We start from the raw sequence: 17616 nt of genomic DNA, 5'->3' as shown, positions 1-17616 counted from the left end.
ACCCAGGGCCTTGTGCTTGCAAGGCAAGCTCTCTACCGACTGAACTATCTCCCCAGCCCTAATTTGTGTTTCTTTAATTGCTAGAGATGTTGAACATTTTTTAAAATATATTTGTTGACCATTCGTATTTCTTTTGAGAAGGGTCTATTCAGTTCCTCTGCGCATTTATTGATTGGGTTTTTTGTTTTTTTTTTTTAACTTTAGGTTTCTTGGGTTCCTAGAAATTAATGCCCTGAGGGTAAGCAGAAAAATTTTCTGTAGGCTCGTTCTTCATTTTCTTTGCTGTGAAGAAGCTTTTTAGTTTTATGTCATCCCATTTATTGATTTTTTAATTTATTTCTTGTGCTTTTAGGAGTCTTGCTAAGGAAATCAGTTCCTGAGTCAATATGTTCAAGTGTTGGTCCTGCATTTTCTTAGAGTATGTGCAGGGTTTCTGGTCTAATTCCTAGGTCTTTGATCCATTTAGAGTTGGTTTTTGTGCAGGATGAGAGATGGGTTCACTTTCATTCTATTACATGTGGATTTCCACTTTCCCACCACCATTTGTTGAAGAGGCTATCTTTTCTCCAGTGTATGTTTTTGGTGCCTTCGTCTAGTATTAGGTAACTATATTTATGTGGGTTTGTCTCTGTATCTTCTATTTTGTTCCTTTGGTCCTCTTGCCTGTTTTGGTGCCAATACCATGCTGTTTTGTTACTATAACTCTGTAGTATAATTTAAGGCCTGGTTTTGTGATGCCTCCTGCTTTATTTTTCTCACAGAGGATTGCTTTGGCTCTTTTGGGTCTCTTATTTTTCCAAGTGAATTTCATGAGGACTTATTCTATTTCTATGAAGAATATCATTGGAATTTTGATGGGAATCACATTGAATCTGTATAGCACTTTTGGTAGTGTGGTCCTTTTGACAATATTAATTCTGCCTATCAAAGAATGTGGGAGATCTTTCCATCTTCTAAGGGGTTCCAGTGTTCTGTAGTTTTTTGTTAGATCTGTTCCTAAGTTTGTTTTTTTGAGACTATTGTGAATGGGATATTTTTTCTAATTTCTCTTTCAGCTAATCATCATTGGAGTAAATGAATGCAATTGATTTAGGGGTGTTAATTTTGTATCCTGCTACTTTGCTGAATTAATTTATGAGTTCTGGAAGTTTATTGGTGGAGTTTTCAGGTCTTCTAAATATAGTATCATGTCATCGACAAACAGATTGAGCTCTTCCTTTTCCTATTCATACCCCTTTAATTTCTTTCTTTTGCCTAATTGCGCTGGCTAGGGTTTCAAGGACTTTGTTGAATAGAAGTGGTGAAAGTGGTATTCTCTTTCTCTCTCTCTCTTTCTCTCTTGCTTTTTGCATTTGCTGAGAATTGCTTGTGGCCTAAAATATGGTCTATTTTAGAAAATGTTCCAAGTGCTGCTCAGAAGAAGGTGTATTCAGTTATTGATAGATGAATTATTCTATATATGTCTGTTAATTTTAGATTATTGTATTTTTTAGTTCTGTAGCTTCTTTAGTTTTTGTTTGGATGCGTTATCTAGTGTTGAGGAGTGTTAACGTTACCCAGTGTTATTGTGTTGTGGTCTATTTGATTTTTGATATTGAGGAGGATTTGTTTGATGTATGTAGATGCTCCATTATTTGGGGCATAAAATATTTATGACTGTTATTTCTTCTTATAAACACTATGAAATGACCTTTGTCCATTCTGATTAACTTTGGCTTGAAGTTCACTTTATCTGATATGAGGATGGAAACCACTGCTTGTTTACACAGTCCATATTAGTGATATGTTTTTTCTCATCCCTTCACCTTTAGTCTGCAGATGTCTTTGCCTATGAGGCAAGTCTCTTGGAGACAACAGCATATTGTTGGGTCTTATTTTTTAATCCAATCTGCAGTCCTGTGTCTTTTGATTGATGAGTTTAGACCATTTACATTCAAGGTTATTACTTAGAAATACTTTTTATTTCCTCTCATTTTGATTTATTTCTGTTTTTTTGGTTGAATTAGATTCTCCTTTGATTGACTGTTCTTCTAGTGTAGTTTCATCCTCTGCTGGTTTTCTTTTTTATTCTCCATTCTTCTTTTTTTTTCGTTTAAAAGTTTATTTTTTATTTGTTCTAACTAGTTATACGTGACAGTAGAATGCATTTATGCATTTTGATAAGTCACACGTAAATGGAGTATAATTTCTCATTTTTCTCATTTACATATTGTATAGTCATCCATTTCTTCTTAATGAAATATTTCACTGTGTGTTTTGTAGTGCTGGCTTTCTAGTTGTGAATTCTTTTAACTGTTCTTTATCATGGAAGGTTTTTACTTCATCTTCAAATCTGAAACTTAATTTTGCTGGATACAGTATTCTTGGCTAGCATCCATTTTCTTTCAGACCTTGGTATGTATTATTCCAAGACCTCTTAGCTTTTAGGGTCCTGGGTGAAAAATCAGCTGAGATCTGAATTGGTTTTCTTCTAAATTTGACCAGTAATTTTTTTCTAACTTCTTTTAAAATTCTATCCTGATTCTGTATGTTAGGCATTTTCATAGTAATGTGTCTTAGAATGGCTCCGTTGTAATTTTGTGTATTTGGAGTCCTGTATGCTTCCTGTATTTGGCTTTCCATTTCATTCTTACGGTGTGGGGAATTTTCTGATATTATTTCATTGATAAGCTTGTGCATTCCTTTAGTTTGTATTTCAGAGCCTTCATCTATCCCAATAAATCTCAAATTTGGCCTTTTCATATTATCCCACATTTCTTGAAAATTCTTGTTCATGGTCTTTTAACCTCTTTTCTCCATGTTCAAACTTTATTTTTAAGATTACATGTTTCGTCTTCATTGCCAGAAACTCTTCCAAATGGTCTAGTCTATTGGTGATGCTTTTTTAATTTGATTTTTAATTTGGTTTATTGAATTTTTAATTTGGTTTATTGATTCCTTAATTTCAAGGATTTCCAATATATTCTTCTTCAGAATCTCTTATCTCCTGACCTTTCACATCTTGTATTTTCTCTCTGATTTCACTCCTTACATCTTTTACTTCATAGATCACTTTAACCATAAACTTTCTAAATTCCATCTCTGACATTTCCTCCACTATGGTGTCAGTGGAGTCTGTTGTTGAAGTATTCTGTGTTGTTTGTGATGGTCTGTTCCCTTGCTTTTGTACATTGTTTGTGTGTCAGCTCATCTATCTGGATGGATCTGAAGCAGTGGAATTTCTATTCTACAAGCTTATAGTATCTCTGTAGGTTTCTAGTACCTCTTGAATTAGGGTTGAGCCCAATAATAGCAACAACCTGTGCAAACAATATATAGAAGTAGCCTAGGTACTTTGCTCCTGTTTTGATGTCTACAGTGTTAATTGGCACAATAAGCAGAAATGGTAGAATCAGCAATTCCATCAGTAAAAACAATAAATAATCATAAATTATTTCTGGCATAAAATCAAACAGTAGGTGTTATATATGATTTCTGCCATATTAATTATTGCTGTAGCATCCGTGGTGGGGACTGGCATTATATAAACCAATTAGTGTTAAGAGGTGTTAAGGATAGAGTTGATTAAGAGCAAAGAAGAGGTAGGAAGGTAGAAAAGTGTTTGCAGTTTCACAGGGTGAATAGAGCAAATGAAATGATGACATAGGATCTGTTGGTTATGAACAAGGAGAAAAAATAGGAGTAAAAATTTAAAGGAATAGGGAAAGAGAAAAGTAGCCTCCCACAAACCAGCCCTTTATGATGTTTTTTGTAAAAGTGGTCTCTATTAGTCAATACTTCTAGAATGTTTCCATTTGTGATTCTTAAATTATTTTCAACAAAATGGAGCTAATGTGGTTCAGAAGATGCATGAACTCTGCAGAAAGGTTCTAGGTTTCTCTTGTTTTACAGGCTGTTTTCATCTCACACTGTGTTACCCCAGTCATATGTCCACACAAGTGCTTCACTTGACATTTCTAGAAAATGGGAGAAGAAGAATAAAATAGTTTATCCTCCACAGCTGCCTGGAGAACCCCGGAGACCAGCAGTAAGTTTGTGGGTAGAACTAATATCTTAATTTTGATAAAATGCTTTCAATCTTATGTAACTAGCAATGATTTTATTATTCCATGACAAGAAAAGAAAAAATTATACAACCGTTTGCATGATCTTTTAATATACCAGATTTATCTCTCTGTAGTTTAGAAAGGTTGTCACTGCTTTACTTGTTTTCCTTTAATAAACCTCTTGATAGCAGGAAGTTTTAAGACGTACTCCAGGAGGTTTGCTGATGAATTCTTGATGGAGCATGAGGAGTTGGCAAGAATGACTTAAACCAGTGGCCAATGTTTAAATATATATGGCTTTCCAGTGTTTTATATTTGAATAGACATGTTGTTTTTCCTTTTTGTAGTACACAAACCTTTGAACTTAATGTTGAATTAATCACTGGATTCCTACCAGAGATTTATCTTATCTTTAGCTGTTCAGAATAATTTTACCCTCTCCAAACTGCTAGAGATTATTCTAGTTTGAGATAAAACACCAACTTCTAGTTTAATGTGAATTTACTGTGGTGTACATACACATCTCCTAAAAAGTTTAAGAAAGTAATACCATAAACAGGATGAGAACCTTTAAATCCTTTAAGTATGATAAGTATTTCATAAATGGAATTGCTGTTAATTATAGATTATTCAGTTTAGTAGATATCTGAGTTATGATAACAACCATGTCATTTGCTTAGTTTTTATATGAATTGATAACATATATAATTTTATTCATTTATTGGTAATGAAAATTGAACCTAGGGATACCCTACCACTGGGCTACATCCCCAGCCCTTTCATTTTTTATTTTGAGACAGGATCTCACTTAGTTGCCCAGGCTGGCCTGGAAATTGTGATCCTCCAGCTCCTGAGTTGCTGGAATTACAGGTGTGTGCTAGTGCACCCGACTTTTGAAAGCATATGTTTAATAAAGAACGATTGAGTTGCTAGTGTTGGTCTGAATTAGTACAGCTTTATGTATTTTTTTCTTTTAATCTGGTGGAGTTACTTTATTGATTTTTAGAAGAGCTCCCACTTTAAGAAATAAGAAAAAGATGTTAAGAGTTTAAACAAATAACTTTTAAACTTTCATATTTTATCATGGCAGCAGAATTTGAAGGTTGGATTTGTCACAGAACCTGAGCTATAAAATATTGATTCCATTTTATAATTAGCCAAAATTTAGAAAAAGTTACATATTTGCACAGTGTACATAAAATATTATTTTGTATGATTAATGTACTTTCTTTACTTCTTACCTGAGTTCTTTGAACTTAGACATTAATTGGAAATATGTCATGATAGTCTCTGTCAGGTTTGGAATCTGAGCAAAATTTTGTATTGTGCAGTGCCAGTCTTTTTAGATACTAAAAAATAATGCTTTGGCATGTATCCCAAATGTCAAAATTCAGATAATTGATAGTATTTAACCTATTTAACTCTAGGAAGTGAAGAACAATGTCAGTCTAGTCAGTTGTGTTTTTTGAAACTATTTCAGTTAGCTTTTTTGCCACACAAGCTCACATGTACACGTATACCACACATTCTTTATATAAGTGTCAGTGTAAACATATTTGATTTGATTTCATAATCCTTTTGGAGACAAATTATGACTTTAGGAAAATAAAGTTTGGTAAATTGATATTGGTGCACCAGTTAAACTTTTTCATAAATTATGTTTGTTATGACTGAACATATTAATATCTTTTGTTAATACCTAGCTTACTTACAAGGAGTAATTTACTCACCCAGCTGCATATTTTATAATACTGTATCATTATGTACAGTGTTCCCTGGACTTGCTTATCTGCTAGTTGAAAACTTTAAAATTTTTTTCTGTTATGGGGATTTGACCCAGGATCCCTTGTGTACTAGGCAAGTCTTCTACCACCAAACTGCATCCCCAGCTCCTTTTATTTTATTTTGAGATAGGGTCATGATGAATTGCTTAGGATGGATTTGAGTTTGTGATCCTCCTGCCTCAGCCTCTTGAGTAGCTGGGATTACAAACACGTGCCATTGCACCTTGCTGTAAACATTTTTAAAATTAATTTTATATCCAGTTTAAAAGAGATAATATTTACTATTCTACTTAATTCTGATATTCTGCTTTGGAATACTTAGTTAATAGCTGATAAGTAGAGGTAGTAAATAAACTCTAGCAGTTAATTAAATGAATGTCACCTGTGTAAACATGTTTTAGGCCACTCAATATTTTTAAGATGACTATTCCTAATGTGGCTAGTACCAATTTCTAAACAGATTCCTATTTAGACTTAGATGTGACTTCATTATGGCAAAGAAAGTAAGAGAGAAATTAAAAGGGCTTTGTTCATTACTTGGGTTTGAGTTTTCTTTTGCAGAATCTTTGAAAAGATCCATGTGAAATAATGATAGTGAGTGTATATCAAAACTGTATAACCATTTCTATAAGAGTCATGCTTTTAATGTATGGATTAATCAGTATACTGATAATAAGCCACCTGTATGGATCTCATAAAGCTTTTTAGTAAGGAAGATGTGATGCTTTTCTTCATTTGAGTTATATGCATTTAAAAAATAAATTGATTTGGGGGTTGTGGGTACAGTGTAGCTCAGTAGTAGAATACCTAGCATACATGAAGTCCTGAGTTTCATTCTTGGCAAGACATACACACACACACACACACACACAAACAAATAAATTTATTTTAAAAAAAGTTATTGGTTTGGATAGTTTATAGTTTAGACTTTCTTTTACTCAATTTGAATAACTATTTTGTGCATTCTGTCCTCACCCAACTTTATCTAGTATATATGTATACTGTATTTATCTAGTATATAGTGTATATGCTGTTAATACGCAGTTAACAGCAGTGACACATAACTATGTCTTCTGACCTTCAACTTTGCCACTTTCTTTGTTTGCTATGATAGATTTATATATTGTGAATTTGCTTTGTTAATATTTAGAAAGTTCTTCAGGCTGGGGGTATAGCTGAGAGGTTGAATGTTTGGCATGTCTGAGATCTTGGGTTCAATCTCACCAGCACCAAAAAAAGGAGTGGGGAGTGTTAATCATTTCACCTTTACAAAGTACATGTAGAGCCTTTAGTTTAGAAGAGGATGATTGAGTAACTTTCCCCTTTATTGTAAGCAGTTCATTCCTTTTTTTTTTTTCCTGTGCTCTTGCCAGGATTACTATCTGCATATTTAGATTAGTTTTAAACTAATTATTGATAATTAATTTAAAAAATATGTAGTTGAAAATATGACATTTTAGATTAGTTTTAAACACACATGTATGTATTATTATTATATTTTTACAATTTAAGGATAATTACATACAATTCAGGTTTAAAGATAACCCATCTTGGGAATCCATAATTGAAAAGCTTTTATAGGAAAGATTTTATCAAGTGGATTAATTTCTGCACATTAGTATCAGTCACGACACTTCTTCCCTTGCTTGCTCTCTAGGATACTTTATTGCTGAAAATGTAATTAGGCTACTGGTATAGTTTTCAGCTTGTCAGCTTCTATTGCAACTGAAATGAAATTTGCACCGTATTTGTTTTAGTCAGCTTTTTTGCTTCTTTGACTAAAAGACCCGACAAGAACAATTTTAGAGGAGGAAAAGTTTATTTTGGGGCTCAAGTTTTCGAGGTCCCAATCCATAGACAGCCAGCTCCATTTCTCAGGGCTTGTGGTGAGACTGAACATCATGGTGGAATAGTGTGGTAGAGGGAAGTAGGAAGTAGCTCACACGATAATCAGGAAGCAGAGAAAGAGACTCCACTTGCCAGATTAACAAAATGTATACCCCAAAGGTACTCCCCCCAATGATGCACTTCCCAGCCACACCCTACTCTCCTCCAGTTACCACTCAGCTAATCCCATGAGGGGATTAATTCACTGATTGGGTTCAGGCTGTCCTAACCCAGTCATTTCTCCTTTAAACCTTTTTGCATTGTCTCACATATGAGCTTTTGGGGGATACCTAATATCTAAACCCACCACAATATTAAAAGATGACCACTCTTACAAGTTTTTTGGTCTTGGGCAAGTCATTTGAGTTCTCAAATTTTCAGTTTATGAAAGGATTATAAAATGTTTCCTTTCCCACATCATAGAGTTAGACTAAATGAAATACTGGAAAGAAACAGGATATGTCCATTACTTGAAATAGAAGATAATAAAAGCTGACCAGCAAAATGTTTTCAAGATACTTTCATCCAAACCTTTTACTGTTCTTCTGAACAGAGATGTTGCAAATGTTGGCACACACTAACCATTTTTTATAGTTTCTATTTATTCTTTAGTAATTTTTTTAAAAAAAATTTGGGGGCTGGAGATTGAACCCAGGGTGTTTAACCATTGGGCCACATCCCCAGCCCTTTTTACTTATTTTTTTATTTAGAGACAGGGTCTCACTGAGTTGCTTAGGCTTTGCTAAGTTGCTGAGGCTGGCTTTGAACTTGCCATCCTCCTGCCTCAGTCTCTTGAGTTGCTAGGATTATAGGTGTGCACCATCACGCCTGGCTTCTTTAGGAATCTTTTTTTTTTTTTTTTTGTGGTGCTGGAGATTGAACCCAGGGCCTTGTGCTTGTGAGGCAACCACACTACCAACTGAGCTATCTCCCCCGCCTCATTTAGTAATCTTTTAACATAGAGTGAATTAAGAAAAATTCAACTTTGTGTAGGGAGAAAGAATCTCCAAAACTTTAATATGTTTTATTTTTTACAGTAGCATTTTTATTGGGTATAAAAAGCAGAAACTTGAACAGTGTATGTCACTGTCATTTTGATAAACTTAATACAGTTTTTTTCCCCCCCTATTTGTAAGGAAGTCTACCACTGTCGAAGACAAATAAAATACAGCAAAGACAAGATGTGGTATTTGGCAAAATTGGTAAGCTAAAATAACTATTACTATATGATGCTTAAGAAAAAAACCATGAACCCCCTCCATCCCCATTATTTGAACAATACATACATATCTGTCCTGATTTTCCCAGTGAGGAATATAGCTACATGTTCGGATAATCAGAAGATAATGTAAAAAATGATTGTTCAGAGAAGTATGATTTTTGCTTGTTTTAATGTTTCTTCTGAGAAACTAAATCACATTGGATAGATATTCACAGTAGAGGCAACGGGAGTCTGAGCTGTAACCAAGAGCATCCAGGAAGCTAGCTTACTTATCTTTAAAAGTTGATTAGACTTATTTTAATACTGTTGATTTTTAAGTTTTTCCCCAAGACATGAAATTCATAAATGAGAGAAAAGCAGCAAATAGTTGTCATTTATCCTGCAGGTGAAAGAGATGCATTTAATGCTAATCACATTTGTTGCCAATCTATGATCTCTCTTGTCATGCTGTTCTTTTTTAATGTACTTAAAACTATTACATTCTAGGCTTTATGGTATTTAAATTCAATTTTGATTTAAAGATGGGTAGTATCCCTCTTCACACTTGTTTTCTTGTTATGTGGGTTTAAGTCACTGTTTCTAGAAGTTATTTAGATTATTGTAAGCCTTTGCTTTTAACTGAAAAGGGAACATTGGTTGTGTAAACTAATTTATTTATTCTCTCTGGTCTGTCACCCTTTAATTCTAGATACGAGGAATGTCCATTGACCAGGCTTTGGCTCAGTTGGAATTTAGTGATAAAAAAGGGGCCCAAATAATTAAAGAGGTAAGCTTGTCTGGCTGGGAGTGGAGGAGATAAGGACATGCAGCTATCTTTCAGGTGTTAGTACACTTAGCCCAAGCCCTGAATTTCCTGAATCTTCTGGTGTAAGTATACACTGTATATAATATAGATTTAGATTTAAAGTACTCAGTTTTATTAATTTTATTTCTCAGGAATGCGGTATGCTTTAAGCATTTTTCCCCCTGAGATACTTTTATTTGCACTACACATTTTCTTATTTTTTAATCTATGAAGTAATTAATCTTATTTTTAATGATTTGGGGCTTGGTGTAATTTTTAGAAGATTGTTTGGAGGGGGGGGATCAATTCTAAAAGACAGCTTATGATTTTGTAACTAGTTGAATGGAAGGAACAGTGGAATGGAACCATGAATTGGAATCTCGTCCTTTCTCTGATATTTTTCTTGTGACCATGGACAAGACGTTTAACCTGTCCAGTTCTGTTTTGCATCTGTACACTAGGTGGAATTGGATGTGGTGGTTTCTAAAGATCATTCCAACTCCTAGAGTAGCTGATTCACTAGGTACAAGTGTGCTTAGTGGTAATTTTGCTTACTTGTTCTAGGCCTATGGATGTCCCTTTTTCAAAAATGTGTTCACTATTACAGGGATTTCAGCATTATTCTTTCTTCAGTTAATTCTCACTTGAAGTCAGTTCTTACTTTTCAGTTTGTAGTTGAATAGTTAAGTTTGGTAGATTCCGGCTTCAAAGGTTCCCATGTAAAACTTGGTCTTGATTAAACCAGTTCAAAATGCATTCACTAGGTGTCTGTTGTATACTCAGCATTGAACTTCATTCTTTAAAGGAGTAAAAGATCTGGTTTCTATTATTTCTGACAAGTTGTCCTATTTTTAAAAAATGTGTTCTCAAGAAGTTAACTTTTTTTTCTTTTTTTTATTGTACAAAAATGGGATATGACTTTTCATTTCTGTGGTTGTACACAATGTAGATTCACACCATTCATGTAATCATACATATACATAGGGTAATACTGTCTAAGTCTACTATCTTTCCTTCCTACACCCTCCTGCCCCATTTTCCTCTACATCATCCAAAGTTCCTTCATTCAAGGAATTTAACTTAATTGAAAATATCTCTGGAGTATCAATTTATAATTTTGGCTTCTTTTTAAAAAAAATTAGCTTCTTAAAGGCAGTTCTCAAGTATGATTTTGTGAACTGATGGTAATAGTTACTTTGGATCCAGAATTTAGAATTTTCAGTAAGATGTAGCTCTTGAATTTCTTGAAGTTTTTGACGAGTTCCTGACTGAAAGGCATCATGTTCCTTGCCAGGGGCCCTGCTTATAAGCACTGCCATGTTCCTTTACAGCTTACATCTGCCACTTAAAATCCAGCAGAATAGATGGCATTCGGGCACTAGCTGTTGTGTCTGAGGAGGGAAAGCTCACTGTATCTCTTATCCTTAGTACTTTTGTCATTTGTTTTTCTCTTTTAAAATTGACTATAAAATGGAGACCCATGCTTAGCAGTTGTAGTACAGAGATAACAAGAGTTGAGAAATTTAGTCATGTTCTAGTTCAGGATTAGCCATATGAAAATGCCTTTCTTTTCCTTGTTTAAGGTTCTTTTAGAAGCACAAGATATGGCAGTGAGAGACCACAATGTGGAATTCAGATCCAATTTATATATAGGTAAGATTTTTAATATTCTTAGCATTAAAAAATATCTTTCAGTGCTGATGCCTTATTCTCTAATGACAGTCTTTGATATCTAACTACTTTGTCACCTAATCTCTGCCCTACTGAAGATATTTATTCTGCTTAAGTTAAAAAATTTCATCTCAGACTGGGAATATAGCTCAGTTGGTAGAATGCTTACCTTGCACATACACAGCCCTGGGTTCAATCCCCAGCACCACGAAATAACAAACAACAACAACAACAAAACCTCATCTCAGCTTGCCTGGAATTAATGCCAACAACCACACCTCCTCCTTAAATTCAAATTAGTTATGGTTTTCAATTGAAATATCTTCCTTTAAAGCTGACTTCTTTATAACTAATTTTATTCTGGTACATGCACAAATGTAGAGGGAAATCAAATTCGCAACTCAGAAGATGCAGGGCCACAGTAGTTCAAAATCATGAGCATTCTCTTCTGGGAGCAGCATGCATGAATACAGGGAAGAGCCCAGAATCACTAGACGGATGAAATGGATAGGGAGCCAGCCCATTTGCTTAAAGCCTATTGCTGACCTTTCCTGCTCTAGGATTCCGAATATCAAGTCAAATTTAATTAATTTTATTCAATTTCATAGGGATATGAGATCCTAAGCAGTTAGACTTCATAATAGATTCAGATACAAATGAAATTGGGTTTGTCTTTAAATCTTTTTCACAAACTGTCTTTAAATCCTTTTCAATAATTATACTAAAGAGAGAGAGGCTCAATAATTATGGTGTTGGGGGGAGGGCAGGCTCAGGAGCTTAGTCCTGGGGGGGGTGGTGACTGAGGAGCTTAGTCCTGACATCCTACATGAAGGAGCAAAGTTCAGTGTTGCCTTTAAGCAAAAATATACTTAACAAGTCCTATGCAGATGGGCCTTTAATTCTGATGAAAAATCTCTGCCCTATCTTCAGTCTGTAGAGTTATGTACAAATCATTTTTCTTAAATAGGATTGAAAAGTTTGGACTCGTCTTAAATTTTAAAAAATTTATTAAATATTTTGATGCCTAAATTCATAATCAAGAGATGAGTATCCTTGGGCAGATGAAATATTATCATGCCATGTTGGACATTTCATCCCTCTATTTGCCAAATTTCTTAATAAGAATCTTATGAGGTTTTTATGTACTCAAACCTTACCACAGACCTATTGAAGCAGAAACCCTAGGGGACAGACCTGGGAAACTTTAATAGGTACCCTAGTGATTTTTATAAAATGTGCGAAACTGATAATCTCCTTTCATTCTTGGAAAGGCCTAGTCATTGCATTCCATAGTCTTCTCTTAGAATTTTGAAAGACTGATTATTTATTGGTGACCATTTTGGTTCGTTAATGGCTCTTTCAGGGCCCTGAAATAAGTGTACATATTTAAAGGAAAATGTTTTTTTGGTAGCGTGTGTTCTCATTATAAGTTAATTCCTTCAAATGCCTGTCATTGGTCTAAAGCTAATATCTGGTGTTGTATAACGACAGATTTAGAAAGTTCATTTCATTTTCAAACTTATTATGATGACTAATGACATTGTGAACAGACCTTAACAAGTGGACATGAGCTAAAGTCACTGTGTAGTGATTCATGGCATCTAAAATGATTCACTTTAGGGAAAGTGATCAGCTGGCTTTGTATATCAATCTTCTGGGATTAAAGTGATGAAGTGGGAGTTGGGAGGGCTTCTGATGGTAAGAACGTGAAGAATTGCAGTTACCTAAATAATAATGATTGAAAACATTGACAATATTTTAAATATATGATATCCATTGGGCATTATCTTTAGAAGAGCCTAGGTCATTCCCATTTTTGTGACGTTTTCATGTTTTCTTTCATTTAAATATTATTTGGATATCTAAACTGTGCATACCACCTACACAATTGGCAATGATATACCTTATATATCAGTTTAAAGCATCTAGCACATGTAATTTTGTTCTTTGACAGTAAAAATCCTTTGGAAGAATACATAAATTGTTCTTCTAAGTTGGAGCAAAGCCATGTATACCATTAACATTGTATGTATTTGGAAACTTTGAAACTTGTTTCAGAATTTTAGTAAATTTCCAAAGATACGTCTAATTAAGAATGTTATTAATTAGCAGAGGATGGTTTTCACAATAATTTTTGTTCTTTGTGGATATGTTTTGGGGGTAGTACAAAAGGAATGTAAGGGGTTGAGCAAGTGATTTCTACAGATGAAACATAAGCATTTATAAAAGGTAGCGTATGATTTGGGAGCAAAAAGAGTAATACAGATATATACTATCAGTATGGATTAGAGTAGTCATGGAGATTTTCCAGAAAAAGTTTGGCTTTGTGGGTGGGTTTTTGGGAATCTGGAGTAGGGTCTAGGAGAAGAGCAGATATTTTTTAAAGTGGGTAACCACTTAAGCAAAGGCATATAGGCTGGAGTGAGCAGAAATCGTGTGATACAATGAGCAGAACAAAGTGAAAGAGGTACAGTAGATAGAATTGGAAGAGTAGGTTAGGCCTAGGTCCTAGGGGGCTGAACATGGCAGGTGGTGGCATTTGCTTCAAGCTGTTTTGAAGAGGAACCACAGAAAATTTTGGAGCAAGAGATTTATGTTATTAAGGAAGTTCTCTGAGATTATTAACTATAAGCGGTAGTTTTGAAATTGTGCTCTGAGGGGCCTCTGGGATATCTTGGTCTTGTTACACCCTTGGAACCCATTACAGAGCCTGGTAGGTACTCAAGAAATATTTGTCCAGTGAGGGAGTGGCAGCATTGTGGGTCTTTTCTGCCTGTGTTTCAATGAGAACAGATTCACATGACAGTGCTTTATATATTGGGTGCCCGCACATTGTATCATTTTAGTTGCAGTGGTTCCATAATAAGGCAGTTCGAAACCCCTAACATACAGGATTATGAAGGAGAGATTGGAGGACAGGAGACCAGAAACCTGTTTGAAAGCTCTACTAAGTCCTGATTTCAATGGGAACTCTGGGTGGCACTATGTTAGTCAGTTTTCATTTTTTTTTTTTTTTTTTTTTTTTTTGCGGTGCTGGAGATTGAACCCAGGGCCTTGTGCTTATGAGGCAAGCACTCTACCAACTGAGCCATCTCCCCAGCCCCAGGTTTCATTTTTATAAGAAATACCTGAGACCAGTCAGTTTTAAAGGAGAAAAGTTTTATTTTGGCCCACAGTTTTGGAGGTTTTAGGCCATGACTGACTGGCTCTGTTGCTTTTGGGCCACTCGCAAGACAGCACATCATGGTAGGAGTGTGCGGTGAAGCCATTTACCTCATGGCTGGGAGGTGAAAAGAGAGAAAGAGAGGTTCCTACGGCACCTTAAAGGGCATTCTCCCCGTGACCAGAAAACCTCCCTAAAGTTTCTGTCACCTCCCAACAGCACCAGAATTCTTAAACATGGCCTTTGGGGGACATTCCAGATCTAAGCCGTGGCAGTGGTTGTCTGAAGCATTTCTGTTAGCATATAATAAAGAGCATTGGCATTTCAAAACAATGAATGCTTTTGTTTTGACACAAAGAAATGATGGCATTATGTACTGAAAGAAGGGTAGATGACCTTTCATGCCTTTGTGATGGAATCATGACTGGCGTTTAGCAGGTATTGTGCTTCTGTTCTTGGGCAGATCTCTGAATTTTGTGCTTCTGGGGAGATGGAAGGAAAATGGGAATTTAAACAGACCCCATTAAGGTTGATTATTGTGTTTTGATTGATTATATACTGTGTGCAGTTAGCTAGTTTTAATGCTTCTTTCACTGGTGTTGTGTTCCTTGTCTTCAGGGTGTTTGGAGATTGGTGCTCAGGTTGGGTGCAGTAGCAGTTTTGGATAGAAGCAGCCATCTTGTTTGTGAAATGCTTTTTAGACGTTTCCTACTCACTTCTGTCTCACCATTCTTATTTGTAGGTTTTCTCCAGGCAGGTTGATCCAGGGAACTCAGTGGTGCCCTCAAAGTGTATAAGGCTGCTTTCTTCTTGGAAATTCTTACCAGTGTCTTGAGTGCTGAGTAGGTGGACTTGGCGTAAAGGCAGTGGCACTTTATTTACTTCACCGAGACCTCAGGCAGCTTTCTTAATCACTTTCATCCTTAGCTTTCTGTTTGGCAAGGGCTAGGAGAATACTGCTGGAACCCCCTCCACGACAGGATATTGTGATTAGGGGTTGTCCCATACTACTTAGATACTGTCCCTGTATTTATAAAGTTACGTTATAATACAAATGTAGGAATACCAAGTGTTGAAATGGATGGGGTTGATATAAATTCTGCAGAATTTACCATCTTAAAAGGTTTATTAACTCAAAAGTAAGGACTAAATACATTTAGAAGATAGTAGAAGGTGGCTACTACTATGAGTGAACAAGTGATCAGTTTTTTATGTACTATTTAAATGATTTCTTCCAAATTTAGACTTTGATAAGGATAGATTTTGATAGGCCACATGACAGAAGGGAGCTGAGGGTGAAGATGTGCTGTCCAAGTTCCTAAAACTGGCCGTGAATCAGAATTTCAGATGGGAGTATTTGCTAAGGATTTAATTTCGAGGGCTCACCCTAAATATACTAAATTAGAATCCCCAGAGGTGGGGTATCAGTATCATATTTTAAATGTGCCCCTAGGTTAGTCTGGTGTAGTTGGTCTTAGAGGCAGATTTGGGAACTCCTGGCTCCCATGGCTGGTCATAACAGGTAGAAGAATAAAATTAGAATTCTTTACCTTAGCCTCCAGGGTCCTATGTAATCTGTCCCCCATCACCATCTCTGATTCCTTTCTCTTTTTTGTACCACCCTTACCCTTGCTAAGCAGACTTTAGCATGCTGCTCTTTTTTTCTTCCTAAAACAAACCACGTACATTCCCTCCCAATGTTCCCTCTGCCTGGAATACTTTCTCTCTAGACATTTGCTCGGATGACTCATTCTCACCTTAGATCTTCCTCAGGGATGCCTCTTGACATCCTCGGTATGAAGTTGTACCACATCAATCTCTGTCACATCTCTGATTTAATTAATTCATAGCACTTGCCACCAACCAGTATTACTGTGTTTTCTCCCTCCAGTGTAAACTGTGTGGAGTTAGCGGCCTTGCCAGTCCTGTTCACTCCTGTGTGTTCGGCTCCTAGAATAGCGCTTGACCCTTTGTGCTCAGGAAATACTTGTTTTGAGATGAGCCTGCTTCAGCCAGCCGGTGAGCTCATGTCATGAATGCTAGGATCTAGGTGAGGAAAGGACAGGAGTCCTCCACTGCTCAAGCCGTGGTCTTGTGGGTAGCAGCCATTTCCTGTAACTCTCTCTTTCCTCCCTTGCAGCTGAGTCCACCTCAGGGCGAGGCCAGTGCCTGAAACGCATCCGTTACCACGGCAGAGGTCGCTGTGGGATCATGGAGAAGGTTTATTGCCATTATTTTGTGAAGCTGGTGGAAGGACCGCCCCCTCCACCCGAGGCACCGAAGACAGCAGTCGCCCATGCCAAGGAGTACATCCAAGAGCTTCGCAACCGGACCATCATTCATACTCTGTGATGGGGGAATTCGGACTCCACAGTGTATATATTTTGCCATTTATTTTTTAAAAATAAAAAAAATACAACTGCTTTTTATGATTTGTCATTGAATTATTGAAACATGGTGTATCACTGCAAGTTTCATATGAATATTTATAAGGTTTTGCCCATCTCTCTTGAGCCTCTGGGTATGTTTATATGCATTTGCAAGCTGGAAGGGGAAATCAGCTTCAACCTCAGTAACACACTGTATTTCAGAAGGGTTTTGGAGTGTCTTTTGAAGGAAATATTAACTTTTCAACTGGTGTCCTGCAGATGGCAGCTTTGGTACAGGGCTTGAATAGAATGTCAGGAGAAGCTTGTCCTGATTTCACTTGATTTTCTCTTGGGACCGGGGGAGGGTGCAGTGGGAGGTAAGTGTGGCTGCATGTTGCTTCATTGCAGTATTTTAGGGCATTTTCAGCAGTTCTGATTTTCCTTTCACCCTTGGCTCAGGCCAGTATGTGAAGGATTATATATTCCTTTACTGTTTCAGCAGTAACTTGAAATTAGAGGAGTTAAGTATTCTAATCAAAAACTCAGTAAGCCCTTCAAATTTCTGGCTTTTCTTCTGGTCAAGCTAAAGCCTGTTTTCCTCTCCTACCAACAGTGCTTTGGATATCTTGTTCAAGACCTATTCATTTTTTCAAGGTGAATTCAATTGCTGAGAGAGGACTTGAGTCAACC

At 36.1% G+C, this 17616-nt stretch overlaps 1 protein-coding gene across 2 annotated transcripts in view; it reads left to right on the top strand.

Annotated features, from left to right (window-relative positions):
• The window catches only part of MRPL22 (mitochondrial ribosomal protein L22), a 31176-nt gene extending 14187 nt beyond the window's left edge, over positions 1–16989 (top strand). The window contains exons 3-7 of one of the 2 annotated variants that reach the window (XM_079145453.1): positions 3892–4027; positions 8854–8919; positions 9628–9705; positions 11307–11376; positions 16698–16989. In XM_079145453.1, the coding sequence (XP_079001579.1) occupies positions 3892–4027; positions 8854–8919; positions 9628–9705; positions 11307–11376; positions 16698–16909 (562 nt within the window). In that variant the 3' untranslated portion in view covers positions 16910–16989. The remainder of the gene's footprint in view (positions 1–3891; positions 4028–8853; positions 8920–9627; positions 9706–11306; positions 11377–16697) is intronic. The other variant, XM_079145454.1, reaches the window with a different exon arrangement.
• Positions 16990–17616: the final 627 nt, after the last annotated feature.

Source organism: Sciurus vulgaris, assembly GCF_902686455.1.
Source record: "Sciurus vulgaris genome assembly, chromosome: 6".
Classification (NCBI taxonomy): Eukaryota; Metazoa; Chordata; class Mammalia; order Rodentia; family Sciuridae; genus Sciurus; species Sciurus vulgaris.
Note: the sequence above shows the minus strand (reverse complement) of the source record. Positions and strands in the feature narration are given on the sequence as shown.